Source organism: Sinohyriopsis cumingii, chromosome 11 (assembly GCF_028554795.1).
Source record: "Sinohyriopsis cumingii isolate HCF-2022 chromosome 11, ASM2855479v2, whole genome shotgun sequence".
Taxonomy (NCBI): domain Eukaryota; kingdom Metazoa; phylum Mollusca; class Bivalvia; order Unionida; family Unionidae; genus Sinohyriopsis; species Sinohyriopsis cumingii.
In genome coordinates, this window is record NC_142971.1 from 31,295,242 (window position 1) to 31,311,917 (window position 16,676).

At 37.0% G+C, this 16,676-nt stretch overlaps 1 protein-coding gene across 2 annotated transcripts in view; it reads left to right on the forward strand.

Moving 5' to 3' along the window:
• Positions 1 to 16,676, forward strand: part of LOC149787853 (nischarin-like) — a 121,896-nt gene that overhangs the window by 43,559 nt on the left and 61,661 nt on the right. The window contains exons 6-9 of one of the 2 annotated variants that reach the window (XM_089974076.1): positions 1,759 to 1,828; positions 4,336 to 4,428; positions 14,580 to 14,675; positions 16,315 to 16,440. In XM_089974076.1, the coding sequence (XP_089830202.1) occupies positions 1,759 to 1,828; positions 4,336 to 4,428; positions 14,580 to 14,675; positions 16,315 to 16,440 (385 nt within the window). The remainder of the gene's footprint in view (positions 1 to 1,758; positions 1,829 to 4,335; positions 4,429 to 14,579; positions 14,676 to 16,314; positions 16,441 to 16,676) is intronic. The other variant, XM_089974075.1, reaches the window with a different exon arrangement.

Genomic DNA, 16,676 nt, shown 5'->3' on the forward strand with positions numbered 1-16,676 from the left:
ATGTATCATTGTCTCATTATTACATATTTATATTTTTTCCCTAAGATATTACATCTAAAGCTGTCCAAAAATTGAAATAAAAACAATAAAAGAAATAATCAAAGTAGCAGTCCAGAAGTTTATACCTCATAAGCTGGTGATCAGTTCTGTTAAAATTGCATATTTTGTGTTTGAAAAATTATGAATTTTTCTATATTGTGTGCCAATTTTGGTCAAAAAGTTGATATAAATATGCAGTGTAACATATTTTCAAGCCATGAGAATGACATCACTAAGTATTTGCACTACTTCCATTGTGCTGGCAATGCATCTTGCTGTTTGCATTATATATCTGAACCACTTAATTCAAAACTTCATTTCAGGCAATGCGCATCAGCTAAAATTTAACAAAATATCTTAAAAAATGGTTAACTCATTGCTCTTTCTAAAAATGTATGTGTGGAGTGCATATTTGGCAGAATTAAAGGATACAATACAATTTAAATATTTTGTTGTGCCTTCACTAACCTTAAAAAGCATGCTAAAATTAAAAATAATCCCAGATATGCAAGATCTGGAGTTTTACTTGACATATAAACCAATAATTCTATGCAAGACATTATCCCTTTAACACAGTGTTTGGTACAAAAAAATTGCCTGTTTTGATCTCTGGGCCTAATGTTAATTTTCCAAAGCATATTAGAGTTATCCCCACCTTGCTTTTGCATAGCTCAAAAATATTCTGGATCATGCTCAATTTTTATAAAAACATTACATCCATACACAGGATTTATAAAAAATAATATGTAAGAATTTTTTTAAAAAACCACATTTTTAACAGAAAAAACATACAAAATGGTTGTATAACTGTACACTGACAAAAATTAAGAAGAAAAAAACTTAAAATTACGGGTAACCCTTACAAGTTGACAGGTATGTTAGAAGCTGCAGTGACCCAGTGGTAAGTATGCTGGACTTGCTATCATTAGGGTGCAGGATGGAATCCTACCTTTGGATCACCCTAGGTCAGCTGCCATAGTGTGTCCATAGGCGTGGCACTTAAGTCTCTTATTTAAAGTGAAAAGAAAAATGATTATACAATTTTAAATGGAATAAGAATCTTGTGAACAAAAAAAATCACGAATCCATGAAAAATATATAAGACCTTGAGAAATGATATGTTACAATCTGCCATGAATCTGATGTGCAAACATTATGATTTTCAACCCTGTGAATATATTATTTACTACACTTCCAGCTATTATTTTTTGATGATTAGCGACAAAGTATTTTCCTTAACTTTCTATGTAATGACTCTTATGTGGGTATAGATATTCAGCTGAGATTATTGCAAGAAAATGCACAACAACACATATATATGTTTAAAGTGGTTTTGGATTGCTTGGACACTTAGCTATGTACAAATATAAGTTTTTAGTACTTCAACACTTCATACATGCCTAAGCCAGAGAATTCATATACCTTAGTCCCTCTCTTGAGACCCTAGACAGTGTCTTGCATTTTCAGTAAAAGTCCCTGCCTCAGTGTCATAGTTACAGCAAGGGTTCATGTCAGCTTCTTTTCTTCTTCAGGCTGTCATTGTTTAAATCCTACAGATATTTTGATGGTTTTACCCAGGTCCTCACCTCATATAATAATCAAGTCCCAAGCTCAGAAGTGAAGGTCATTAGTAGCGTACTGGTCATACATAAATGTCATTTATATATATATATATATATATATGCAGACTTGCACACAAGAAATATTTTCTTTAATTGCAGAGAGTGGAGATGTAAAAAAGGATATTGGGCATATATTAGACTTCATTACTCGCTTGAAGAATCTAAAGGTGAGATAATACCTTTTTGCGCTGAGTATTTAGACAAGTGTTCTTTTCCTATAATGCTTGACTAACTTTGTCTGTTCTGTTATATGCAGATTCAAAAATCACATTTTACTCTTAACCTTGACGCAGCACCCATCTTGCATATTGCCATGAAATTTTTCACTTTCATTCATCCCATGGTCTAGTTGGGCTTAAATACCTGGACATCCACTATGGGTGCCACAGTGGTCATCTTAAAGTTATTGTTGTCACTCCTCCTGAATGATTGCTCATACCAAGATGGGGTTTTTAATAAAAGACTTCTTATGGTCTCTGTTTGGTCGTAAATGAAATTGCTGCCATTCAGACATCAAACACGGCTGCCACAGTATTCATCTTGAATGGATGATCAAGGAATTTTCATGAAAGAATTCTTGTGATGTCCAGTTGGTTATAAATGAAAATGATGTAGATCTAACCTCCAGTATGTCTGCCACAATGGTTCTATTGAAAATCCTGTTATTACTACATCACCTAGATGATTGGTTGTACTGACATTGTGCTTTCACCAAAAGACTTCATATGAATCCAATATGGCCACCCCAATGCAGCCGTATTGGAAATCTTGTTATCACTACTTTTCCTGAATGGATTGTCATATGAAGATTGGGTTTGGTTCTAAATGAAAATGGTGCTAATCTTATATCCAGTATGGCCACCATGGCAGATTATCTTGATAATCTTGGCATGGCTACTCATCATGGTCATGAATGGATTGGTGTATCAGCTTGGGAATATTGCTGAAAGACTTCTTATGATGTCTGGTTGCTCATAAATTGTTGTTGTTGTTGTTATAGAGTTTAACGCCATTTTTCAGCACAAGATAGGCTATGCATGGCGGCCAGTATTAATGGTGGAGGAAGAACCGGGAAAACCCCGGAAAGAACCACCGACCCACGAGAAGCTACCGGCATGGTCATAAATAAAAATGGTGCCAATTTGATGTCCAATACAGTCACCATAGCAGCCATATTGAAAATCTTGTTATCACTAGTACTCCCAAATGGATGATGATATCAGCATTGGATTTTTACTAAAAGACTTATGATGTCTACTTTGTTCTAAATGAAAATCGTGAAGACCTAATGTCAAATATGGCCACCATGGCAGCCATCATGAAAATCTAGGTATGTCTGAATAGATGGTCATGTCTGCATGGTTCTTTTTTACTCAAAGACTAATTATGATGTAGTCCTAAATCAAAATGTCTAATTTGGCATGAAAATCTTGTTATCACTACTCCTCATTCAATGGCCATATTACCATGGGGTTCAGGCCACAAGACTTATGATGAATAGTTGGTCCCAAATGCCATTTTGAAAATCTTTTTATGGCAACTTCTCCCAAACAGAAAGTCATAATGACATGGGATTTTCACCAAAGGACTTTTTTGATATCTTTTTGGTCGTAAATGAAAATGGTCCAAATGTGACATCCAGTATGGCCAGCACAGACTCTTGTTGTCACTACTCCTTCAGAATGGATGGTCATGTATACCATATATACTGACAAACAACATAGGCCCTGATATGCAGGCGCATTATACTATCGCAGATTAGGATCTTTGTTCTACATACATACAAACTGTCCTACATATGTATGTACATAAAAACATGCATGCATGTATCCATCCACACACAGTGACACACACACACACACATGCATATACATACATTTATCCATACATACAGTCATATTACTTGGACTTTGTATACTAACAAATTAACAGCATATTGATCAAATTAGTGAGAGAATTGATAGTTTTAATTAACTGACCATCTTATACATGCTAGGAAATACATGTATATAGGAATTATCCTAAGTGAATAACAGTTTAAGAATGTAATGTATCACACAAGAATATAATGTATCATACAGGAATATAATGTATCATACAGGAATATAATGTATCATACAAGTTATTTTAGGTCCTGACAAACCTTTTAACAGACTTTTGAGCATATTAAGTATAGAATTGTAGATTGTCAACAGTGAAAAAATGGTGCAGGTACTCACTAGGGTTCATCTTTGTTGTTGTTTAGTTTTTATTTTTAATTAATGTTTAGCTTAGAAAAAAGCACACAATTGTCCTGAGAATAGTAATATATATATTATGCCTGTCAGAACTTTTAAAACCATTTTTAATCATGGTACACATGTTTACTATTTGTTCTGATGTCATTAGATACTGTATATACTTACTGTATATACTTACTGTATATACTTACTTGGATCCAATGAAGATAGACCTTTAGCTGACATTTCTTGATGCTGATCACGGTCTGTGTTGTTTGTTCATCTGATTACTCCAGACAAGCTGCATAGACCCAGATTTATTGATACATTATGCAGTGGCAGATCTGGGTATATGCTCTTTTCTGTCAGATTCAACTTGTATGTGAGCATATGTGGTATTTTTGAGGAGATTCCCATTCCACATAGTAACCATAAAAGCTCTGTTGATTTTACAGGTATGCAGTGGAGAGCAAGTTGGTACCAGTGATATTGACATGAACAAGCTCAAGTTTGACCTGACACTTTTTAAATCATTACAGTCACTAATGGTAAATAGTATGTTTGTTGTATTGCATTGAGCAGGACTGATTCCTGTACATTACTTATTAACATATGCCCAGATGAGTTGAGAATAAGCATTTAGCATGATAAGCTTTATAAATTCAATCTTTTCTTTAAACTATGAATGATGCCAAAGTTAAACTTTGTTATTACAAAAATTCTAGTCCTTGTTAAAGTCAAAAAATTTTATACACATTTTTAATTTTTACACTTTCCTGATTATCTTTTGATATTAAAGGGATATAAAAGAAAATATGAAAAGACCAGCATATGAAGATTTATGTTTCTAACACGTGATGGGCAGGTTTCTTGTTAGAATGTTATTAATAAAAAAGATAAAAATACAAATTCTTATGATTAATTCTACTTTCTTAGTGGCTATGCTGGTTTTATTGATACTTTTGAGAACTTTATGCTTGTTTTACACTTGACACAAACTAATTAGCGATTCATCATCTCTATCCATTTGCAATGCAGGATGCTAACATCACAGTTACATGTATGTGGAGGTTCAGCAAAAGTGCTTTTTTAAAAAATACTGTAAAGAGCATAATGAACATAAGTTTTACCTTTAGCTAATCTAGTGGCTTCTTTTTTTTAAAGTTGTGATATATTTTTAACAAAACGCAAGTTCCAACAAAATGCTCCCCTTTTTGTCTTTTCTCTTTGTGCTTTTTTTATTATTTTGTTTTCCATGTTGTCTTAATGCAGTGTTATATACATTCATTGTATGCCATCTGTGCTTTTTTTTTACAAACAACATGCTGTTGTTTTACTATCAGTAATTCAATACCTGTTGCTTTTGGATTGCTTATCTTTCTGGTATAGAAATTACCTTCATCCAATTAAGAAAATTCCATCCTCCTATTAAATGGAAAGTTCTAGAATCCAGAACTAGAAAGAAGATGGATTCAATATGTCCCTCCACATCATTAGGCCCTTGTGTAGTAGATGTTGTCTTTCATTGGACGGTATCTTTGTTCAGTTAAATTCAGTCATGTTATATAAAATATTGTCTTTTCATGTTGAGATGCATTCTGGCATTTTGTATATCTGGGTTTCCATATAGAGTGTGTACGCTCTCAGGCCATTGTATCTTTATTTGTTGCTGAAGCTGTCTTGTGAGTTTATAGGTATTGTTCCATTTGTCAGCAGTGTCATTGATGTGACCTTTCTCTCAGCAATAGGATAAACCATAATTATTCATAAATTTATGATAATTCAAACATTTTTGTTTGTTTCTTGAATTCTTAGGTAGATAATAGTTGCTCCGTTAAGGTCCAGAAATTTTTGCAGACTGACATTTTTGCTGATATTTCATGGTGAAAGTTAGACTATTGTATGGGATCTTGTAACAACATTAATCATCTTTGGTAAGTTTTGGTTGTCACATGCCATTAATCATAATATTGTCATCAGTACCTTATGGACAAGTAAAGTATTGCTGGCTTTAGGATGTGTTTCACTGGCACCATTTATGTACTATAATCAACACCTTTGATTATTATGTTTTATTTTCAGAATTTTTTGGAAGCAATATGTTATACCAAACATGGTCATAAGAAAGCCACATGGGATACACAACCAACCTGTCATGCTTGTATTTAGTAACCAACATACAGATGGGTGTCTCATGTTGTTTTTGGTTAGATTAGATTAGGTATGGGACCTTGCAGAATAGATAGGAGAGAGAGTCATGCCACCTTGTGAGGGAGAAGCAGCACCCTCTCCCAGCCGATAGTCTGGTGATGGTGACAGGTAGAATGTGTTTCCCTTTAAGGGGAGAGTAACAATCTCACTGTATAAGTTAGAGGAGGGCTCTTCCTTCTGGTCAGAGTAACCTGACCAGTCATTTACTGGTCAGTGAGTTTGGGTCACCATTTACAGTATGCCAGGCAATTGTCATCGAGTATTAGTCACTGGTCATTTGAGCCCCTTCAGTACAGTAACAGTGATTGGATCAAGACCCATCATCTTGCCAGGCTACAGGTGAACTGCACTGTAGACAGTGAATCAGCATACATGTACCAGAAGGGGATTAGATTAGTATCACATCTTCACTATCTTCTCTTTTAATCCCAATGGAATGTGGGTGGGCATCAGTTTTAGAGAAATAATCTGTCCACATTTATGCTGCAATAGACACCTGGTCTTTGGTCTTATATCAATGATGTTGTGGGTTGTGGATCAACATCACCTGCTTTTCTAGGACAAAGAGGAAGGAGACAGGCCAGTCTTCCCAGAGATGACCAAGTTGGCTACTAATCATGGTAGTCTCTTTGTTCCGTGTGAGGAGTTGCATGATATTGATATCCCTGTACCCAGGACTCTCCCTAAATAGTGAGACTTGAGGTTGCCAGGTCGTGTCCTCTTGCAAAATGTTTGTAAGGGGCAGGAGTTTGCTAGGTAGCATAACAAATGCTGTTTCCCCCATCTATGCTGAGATCTTGTGTCTCTCTGGCTCATTGCAAGTGGGAATTTTCTTGGGAACCTGGGCTCACCTTCCAGTTAAGATGCTGTAAGCAATGGAACTTAAGGCTAAGCTGCTCATCACCATACTGATTCATGCCAATTGTCTTTTGGCAACCTCCTTCAGCTTAAAAAGGAAGAATCTTTTGCTAGCCATACTACAGAACCTCACTACATGCCTTGTCAGTGTCCAAGTTGTATCAATGGAGCTGCTACATCTTCACAGGGACATTTCTCTGGACACTTAAAACATCTTACTAGATCACAGTAAGAAGCTTCTCAGTGCTGTTTTGATGGAGGCAGAGATCCATAGCTGCCAACCCTCACAATTTTGGTGTGAATTTCATGACTTTTTCAGCGATTCACAGATTCATGCCACATGCAAAAAAAACATCAATTTTCCAATTCTCAATATTTTAAATCTTTAATAAATTAACCGATTTCCCGTTAAGCGCTAGTCATGATATCAGTAGTTGCCGAAAGGGTCCGGTACTGCTGGTGGCAATATTAGTGGAACAATAGCTGATTGATACAGTTGGCCTGGTAGCAAGCATTTTATCATTTTATAATCTATATGTATAAGACTAGTTTTACAGATGCTTTTGAGAAAATCTGGGGCCTAACCGGAATTTTCTAAGCCATCGACAGAAGACCTGTAAGCTACCAACGTTGAAGCATTGTTTGTGAATTTTCTTTTTTAACACAGTCTACCTTTTAAGATCGCTTCACGAATTCATGTCAAAATTCACCTATTTTTACCCCTATTTTCACTAATTGCGAGCCTGGAGGGTTGACAGCTATGGAGACCTGAAGAACTAACAATGATTGTCTCTCCAAAACTGGCCAAGAAGTGTCTCCAGTCTGACTTAAGCACATTTCTTGAAAGGGATGCATCCTCAGTCCAGGAAGCAGTCCTAATTTAAGCCTTCCTCATGCCAATCTGTATGGATGGATACTGGCTTCATTTCCATGCAAATCCTCTTCTGGCAACGACACTCATTCATTTCCACTAGTCAAATCTGGTGCAGTTAATGGAAGAGGTGCAACAAAAGATTTTCCTAGTATCCAGAAAGGTCAAAGCTTTGGCTGATGTCTGCCTCAAACAAGTTTCTTTAAGATGGACCATTCAAGATGAAGACATCAGCTTCATTAAGAAATATAAGTCCCAGTGACTGGGCAGTCTCCATCTATCTTCAGGACGCATGCTATAACATTCCTGTTTTTCCTTCTTACAGGAAGTATATCTTGTTTTGAATGGACTGGGGGCTTTTCTGAATTCATGTGTTGAGGGTAGTGGTTGCCCACCTTATGTCACTGGGGATCAAATCCTCCAAATTTTGACAACTGGTTGATCCACAATGGCCTCTTAGAGTCCATCAGGACCAATATGTGACTTATTTGAATCCTAGAGAAATCTGAGCTAGTTCCTCAGGATTTTGTATCGGGATGAATTTCCTTATGAAGGGAGTAGTTTATGTTTCCTCTAGACAGAATAGACGGAATCTTATGTTTCCTCTAGATGGAATCCTGACACTTTTGGAGGCTGTGCAAGCCAAGATTTCATTGTTGGCTTCTGGAGACCTTGAAGTGCATGGCAGACATGGTTCCCCAAGGTGCACCTTCACTTACTTGGAATTCGTTAATGTGGAGGAGGGTAATTTTCATCATAGAAAGATAAGCAACACAACAGCAACACATAAGTATTACATCATTAAAATTAGTCCTCCCATATTTGCTGTGTAATTAATTGTGACATTTAAAATCGCTGTCTTAATGATTGATCCAGTGCCATTGTATAGATGGCTTCAACTTCAGTTGATTTATGAGTGCAGTTAAGGTTGTGAAGCTTTAGTTCATGTTTGTTTACAATGAATATGCATGCTGTGTTATTGAACGAGGAAATTTATGTGTAATTGTATTATGAATCTATGTGTGTTCTGCATATTTTGATTTGTGTTAAAAATTTCCATTAATTTACTGATCTCAATTGACATCTATTAAAAGATTTTAAATATTAAAGTCCATTGAACTAGTACTGTGCTTTTACTTATTTTCTTTCAGTATTTATAGATAGACAAACTCTTGCCCATTACCACCCCTTGATACCACCAGGTGTTGCCCGTTTTTGGTGTCACTGTGTTCTGAGAAACACGCAATGCAATAGCCTCTGACAATCCTGCCCATTTTTGTGTTCCTCAGGACCCATCCAATGTTCATTTCGCATTTATTATGCAGATTTATCGATCTGCTGCAGGTTGTATGCTTAATACTTTTTCTTAGTGACCTATCAATTGTACATATTACTAGATTCTGCATTAGTTTATCAGTATTGTGTCGTTTTAGCATATATCAATTAAATGTTCTACAGGCCACTTCAGAGCATGGAGTTTACCTGTTTGTTTCTGTTATGATTTCTATAACATGTGGTTATGACAGTGTTTTGTTTCAGTGACCTAGTAATTTCAACATATTACCAGTTTCTACTTAGGTGAGTATCTTGTATCAGAGAATGGTAGCCTACCATGAATCTGGTTTGGTTTATAGTATGTACACATTGTCCCTTCTCTGTTAACTATGCATTGTGCTTAAGCCTAATAGAGGACATACGTTTATGATACAACATGTTTATGGATCTGTTCATCATGGCATTTTTTTAACAACCTAGTAATTTCAACCCTTTACTAGATTCTGCTTTAGTTTGGGTCTTTTTTGTCATTTCTGCAGAACATTTATATACTCAATCTATATTGCAATTTCAAAGCATGGAAGTCTGCCATGACTGCTACTTTATTATGTTATATATACATTGTTTCTGATATACAGCGTCTGTATTATGTAGTATGGGCTGCCAATATAGATGATTTATCCTATTAGCTAGTCAGTCACATACTAACTTGCTAATCTATGGTTTGTTTTTTCTCATCTGGTGTCGTTTCAGGAGGAATGTTTACTACACACATGACATTGCACATGCACAAAGATCGCCCTGTTCAGCAATGAAGGGAAGGAGCTAAATGTGCAGCGTTTGGTCGGAAGACACATGTTCTGCTGTACTTCAGAAGCAGCAAGGGGGAAAGAGAGAGGGTTGAGGTCACAGCAAGATACATCTGACATCCTTAGTCTCCACTCCAAATCAGCCTCAAAGGCAAGCCTTGTGGGGGGTCACTGGACTCCCCCGCCAAAGTTCGTCGCATGGAACTAACACATACTGTTTCATCAGGGGACGAAGAGAATAAAGCATGGGACCATCTGTCACTGGATAAGATGTGTCTTATGGTACAGCAGTTGAAGCTGCACTCTTTTCAATCTGAACAAAACATTAGGGGAATGATGTCAGCTTGGCTTCGGGCCGGTAACTCGGAGTGCATGGGATTTATGATTGATCAGCTGGACCCAATTAATAACAATACTGCCACACCAACACCAGCGGTCCAGCAGAAACCAGCAGTCGTCCCGACATTACCAGCAGTCCAGCCATCCTAGCATGGAGACCTCTTGGCCAGAATGGGCCAACTACACAATGTTTACGGGGATCTTAGTAATAGATCCGTCCGTCTAGCTGGGCATTTGGTAACATATCATTATTTTACCAGCGATTTCAATGAGAAATCTGCTTCACCAAATATCGATCCAGAATGGGTCAGTTCCTTCACAGGAATGTCCCCTCCATCAGCTGATCGTCACTCGGATTCACACACTTCAAGGGCATCCAATGATAGACCATTTGGTGACAAGGTGGAATCAACAGCTACCCACCTTCGTCCCCCCAGTTCAAGACACAGCAGCTTGAGCCGTGGGATGCACTGTCAGCCATCTGGGAGGGCTTGTGGGCCTGTGCCACCTCTCCTATGGTGCTAAAATTACAGGGTCAGAATGGCAGGATGACTCTGATAACCCCTCTTTGACGGTGCAAGCCCTGTGTCAGTGATACAATTTTCCCAATGTTAATACACACAGAAAGATTCCAGTCAACTTGAATTGACCATCCTTCTTTGCTACATGCTCGGCCTTTGCCAGGCCTGCCTTTTGAGTCAGAGAATCTCTATAGTAACCATCTGTATCGCCCATCTGTGTGCCTCTATCCCTCATCTGGCTGACCTTCTCTGGCTCTGTTCCTAGAAGAGAAACGCTGGACCCCAGCTCGTTACCAAAGGCTACCACCCTATGACATTGGACAAATTCCGACATCATGGCAACATATTTGTGTGGGATTTTTTCTACAGTGTTGGTCTCTTTGACCAGTATCCCTTATTTGTCTCCAAAAGGAAACCAATGTTTGTTTTTTAACTCAGGGGTCACCAAAAAGCTAGGCATTCATCTACAGCACACATGCAGAGATCATCTAGAGCATAAAGCAGTGCCAGCCATACCAGTGCCTGTATCCCTGAGACTTGCTGACAGCACTTGGATTTTTACAGAGGGGGGCTACTTGCAATAAATTTGTTATTATTTTATATACATTCATTTAATTAAGCAGAAATTTGGCACAGTAGTTCTCAGTAAAATTATGGATATAAATTTCATGCTACATGCAGAAATGAAACTCCTGCATAAAGTTGAAAATAAATGATGTACTTACCAGTTTTCTTCTTGTGACATGAATAATCCATAGAATCCATTATGAAGTCACACATAATAATATACTATCAACACATCAAATAATTCTAATTTATGTACACAGAAATTCAACTTGTCATCTCTCTTGTAAACTTAACATCATGTGAATACTGTAATCAATACTGTATGGGCATATTTTCCTTGTCCTTAATTTTTTTTTTTAGAATTCGCACTGAAAAATTTTAAAAATAATAAAACAGTTAACAAACTTTGAATTATGAACACTCGTGCTAACATAATTTATTTCCCAAACATTTTTTAACAATTCTTCAAGAGAGCTACATGATATGGCTTAAAACAATCTACACACAAATGAATATTACAATGAATACACATATTCATAACTTCCCGCCATCACTTCTGTTTACTGAATTGTCGACATCTTCCCCTCTTTTCGCCATTCTTAGGATAGTGGATTCCTCTGTTTGTAGCTAGCACTGCTAAATCTTTTCCTGGTTGTCTCCAATAAGCAATTTTGCCAGATTAATCTTAAAATCAACTATTCTACATGCTTTTATCCGTCTGTTCTTGCTCTGCCTCACGCATTGTTCTGATTCTCTTTAGTATGAATCTATTGGTGACCGCGATGTGACTGCGATGTCAAATAAAAAAGGTACAACCACCATTTTTGGGCTGCTTTGTATGTACTGTACTGTGTTTTCATCTGGTCTGATATGTCCACTCCCTTCATGTTATTGTTGTACTTTGGCATGATAGATAGTGCTCTGATGTCCCTGACTTTTCCATTTCTGGATTTGCGCTGTACAGTCTTTATGTAGATTTGCTTCTTGTCCATCCAAACACAGGCTGTTATTTCCCCTCGCTGTACTGTTTTGAATTCCCCTTGAACCTTATCGTCTCTTATTAAAATGCTGTTTAGGATATCCTCTTCTGTTGGATCTTACGGTTTCGAGCGCATACATACCTTTCTGTTGAAGCCTCTCAAATAAATCTGGACAGGTGAAATAATTGTCTACATTTATTATCGGGTGTCATTCCCAAATCTTTTGTTAGGTCCATAGCAACACGTGTTGATAATCCCAATTCTCTGGTACCTTGTGTCCTTACCTGTATACACCTGAAATTCATTAGTATAGCCATTCATTGGGTCAGCCCTCATCCAGACCTTGATTCCATACTTTGTCGACTTGGCTGGTAGATACTGGCGAAAAGCTAACATGACTTGAAATTTTATCATGGCTTCATTTACACCTACATTTTGATGAGGATTGTAGTTTTCTAAGCAGCTGTTTTGAATGGTGTCATACACTGGCCTCACATGATGCATCTTGTCATGACCTGGTTGAAGTCTGGGTGGATTACGACGACTATCATATGAAAATATGGGGGTATTTTATCAAACCTATCTCTCATGATTCTCATACTTAGGTTTCCAAATAGGGCATCTGTTGACCAGTACATGGCCGTCTCTCATGGCTGAAGAATACTCATAAAAACTCATGATAAAGATCTGTCAGACAATTTTGATCTCCAGCAACTAAAATCCATAACATTATTTCTAAAACGGAATTTGTCATGGGTTCTAACTTGTCTCAACTCGAGCAAGTTTGAACCTCTCTTTCATGCTTCGCTAAAGTTCCTATCATACAAGACATGCTTCCTGATAGCTTTCACATGCAGGATCAGTGAGCAACTACATGTCCTTTCATTTGACCTGAACTATCATCTGTTCATTTCAGATCGTTCAGTAGTCCCCCTTGCCAAGAATCAGTTGCTATCCATAGGTAACTGACGAGTCGTCATTTGTCCTCTTGTTTCCATAGACAAATCTTGAGAGGCAGCCATGCAAGATCCTGTCTGCACCCTCAAGTACTACTTGAGACGCACAGAGACAAGTCGTGGCATGATCAATGTCTCTTCTTGGGTTTCTTACTTCTCCAAAGTTTTGAGCAATCTTGGTTGGACAGAACACAGGATATCATGCTTCACGACCTTTATTTCTGGCTAAAGGTGATCATAATGCTTGATGTACTCTGACATCCCACCAGATCAGAGTAGCCTCATGTCTGCACTCTCAATACACAGAAACAAGTTGTGACATGCACAAATATCACCTCCACCTGGTCAAGGTTGGAAAACAAGGCATCACCCATCAAGCCTGTGCTTTGTGTTGAAGTGGGTTATATGCTCGCTATACTCTGAAATATCTCAAGATCAGAGTCACCTCATGAGGATGATGGCTCATGAGATTAGAGCCTCGCTTTCGAATACAATATTTTGATCTGAGACATTATGGAAGATGTCTGACATGCAGAGTCAACCTTCTTGAGTTTTTACCTCAGAGATTTAGTTTCGCAGAGATAAACGTTATATCTGGTTGGGCTGGTGGCAGCAGCACAGATGGCCACCAAACCCAACTGGACCAATCAACACAGCCCATTAGCTTTGCTGAATTCACATGTGAAAACTTTTGGTTGGTGAGAAGATCTCAACTTCATCTTCTCAGCCATGTATATATATATATATATATATATATATATATATATATATATATAAGGGATCTCGAGCTGTGTTGCTTTGGTCATTAGGAGAACGGATTATCTTTCAAATGGGGAATCCAGCCACTCATCTCCAGAAGGCTACCTGAGGTAGAGGCCGGATGCTCATCATCCCCTCCTCTTATTACATATTCTCCTAACATAATATGATTGGGGAACGTATTCAAAGGAGAAAGCACAAAGTTTTAAAGTAAATTATGTTTCTCCAAGAATACATACCCAATCATTTTACTTAAAAACCCTCTCAGCCACCCCACCATGTGAACATCCACATTAATGTCTTGCTCAGCTAATGACTGGTGACACCTGGTGGTATCAAGGGCAGGTAATGGGCAAGATTTACCACCCTTTGTCTATCTAAAAATAGACAATAAGACGCTTTTCATCTTTTAGTTTCTGTAGGTAGCAGGCTAATATTCCTAACGTAATATATGTAGGTATTCTTGGAGAAACGTGATTTACTTTAAAAATTTGCTTTAGCAATGTCTAAGTATTGCATTATCCCTTTTATTAAATGATCTTGTTTCTTTCAGCTGGTGAAGTGTAATTGGCGGTTTATAGAAGGATTGGAAAAAGTCAAACAGACACTGTCCACAATAAAAGTTCATCATACTGTAGGAGCCATCAGGGTAGGTGAATTGGGTGGGTGGGTGAGTATGTGGAATCAGATACATTAAAATAGAAGATTGAAGATAACTATCATTGCAGAGTTTAATTTGCATAGGAATAGTAGATATACATTATTTTTATTTGCTAACAAGCAATTTCTGAATTTTGTTGCATCCAAATTCCTGTCACAGAGACAAATATTGACTATGTTATAATCCTATTATATTTGAGTCAATCATTCTGTTTTATATTATTTGATGTGCAGTGGTCCCCCTTTTACAAAGTCATCACTTCTATATCAGGAACGTAGCCTTATACGATGTGTGGCCTTTCAAGAGTGGCATCACACAGATCTGAGGAATAATTACACAGACACACAGGAATAATTTCACTAACGTTTGACAAGTGCAACTAACTACTAAATGTTTTATACTTTCATTTAAAAGTCACATTAATGTTATGGAATTATATTAATGTTATTTAAAATAATTATCTTTTAAATCATCATTTGCAGTGCAAAATCATTTAAGAATCTTATTAGTATGATTGGGTACAAAACATCATTTAAACTTTCATTTTCCATCCTAGTCGAAGTTATGATATTGTAACCGTTTCAATTCATTCTATTTTTCAGCTACAGAATGCGTATTGATGATAGATTTGAATCTTTCTTATATCAGATTGCTCAGCAATGATCATGGAACTTTTTAAATAGTCCAGTTATTTTCAGAATCTGTGTCAATATTTTGCACTTTTTGCAACATCTTATTCCTTGATTGGCAAACATGCCACTCTAAAACTAAGCTATTACTGTAATGATAAACTCTCATTTCTACCTAGCTAATGCACAGTATGCTCAGTGTTTATAAAGGAAATGAGCTTGTCACATGATTGGTTGGTACCCTTTATAAAAATCATCTAACAGAGAGAAACTGTAATGGATAACATACCAGTTTTACATAATTGCAATGGCAGTAGCTGATACAGGAAAGTAACATTTCCATTTGTCAGAATGTTACCACGTGATCAAAATGAATTGCGTTCATTTCTGTATGAACTGTAAGGAGAACTACTTTTTTAAGAATACCCACTTCTGTAAATAGAGTCACGTGTACAGCATAAGACAAACACTGCTAGTGAAGGCAGACAAGAAGTAAGCATTAAAGGAAAACAGCATTCTTACATTTTTTTTTTAAATTGAATAAATTTGGCTTCCATTGGTTGAAGGACTGGTATTATGATGACCTTATTACGATCAAGCAGGACAAGCCCAAGTGCTATAAATAGCTACGTAACAGAAAAACTCCAAACATGTATTACTACGCTCAGTTAAGTTATGATTTCAATTTTTTAATGATGCAAACAAAATAACATAATGAATAATTGAAATTTCAATTAGAAGAGTTTGACGTTTTTTCTGAGTTTATCGTGGTATAAACTTTATGAGATTTCCATCTGTAAAAAGCCAATATGTGTCCAATGTGTGGTACATTGGAAATTGCACTGATACGCTGGCTGTGTAAGAGGACAGGCTATCAGAGAGGGTACTAATCAGTGCCAAGGAATTTTGTTTGTAAAAAGTGTGCAGCTGTTGGTAATATACACATTTTGAAATTTGACATGAACTCAGCTTAAATGAAAAATCTGTCTTTTATTCAGGACATTGTGCTGCAGGACATCCCTCACTGGCGTGAAGAAGACGGGACATTAGTCGTCTCCTACTGGGAGCACATCATACATGCGGACTTCAGCAATAATTGTATTAAAGCCATAGATGATAGTGTGGTATGTTTACACATTAGTTTTTACTTTTGCTAGTCAAAGACCAGAAAAGCTCATGTGATTTCCTTTTGTACAGCATCAGTTAGCACAAGCTTCTTTATCACTACTAATCTTAATATACTGCCACCCAACTTCACAGACACATTTGTCCCTTCCCTAAATGATTCCTCTCAGACCGCCATATTGTAGTTCTTGTTATCACTGCTACTTCTAAAAAGATATCAACATAGGGTTTCACT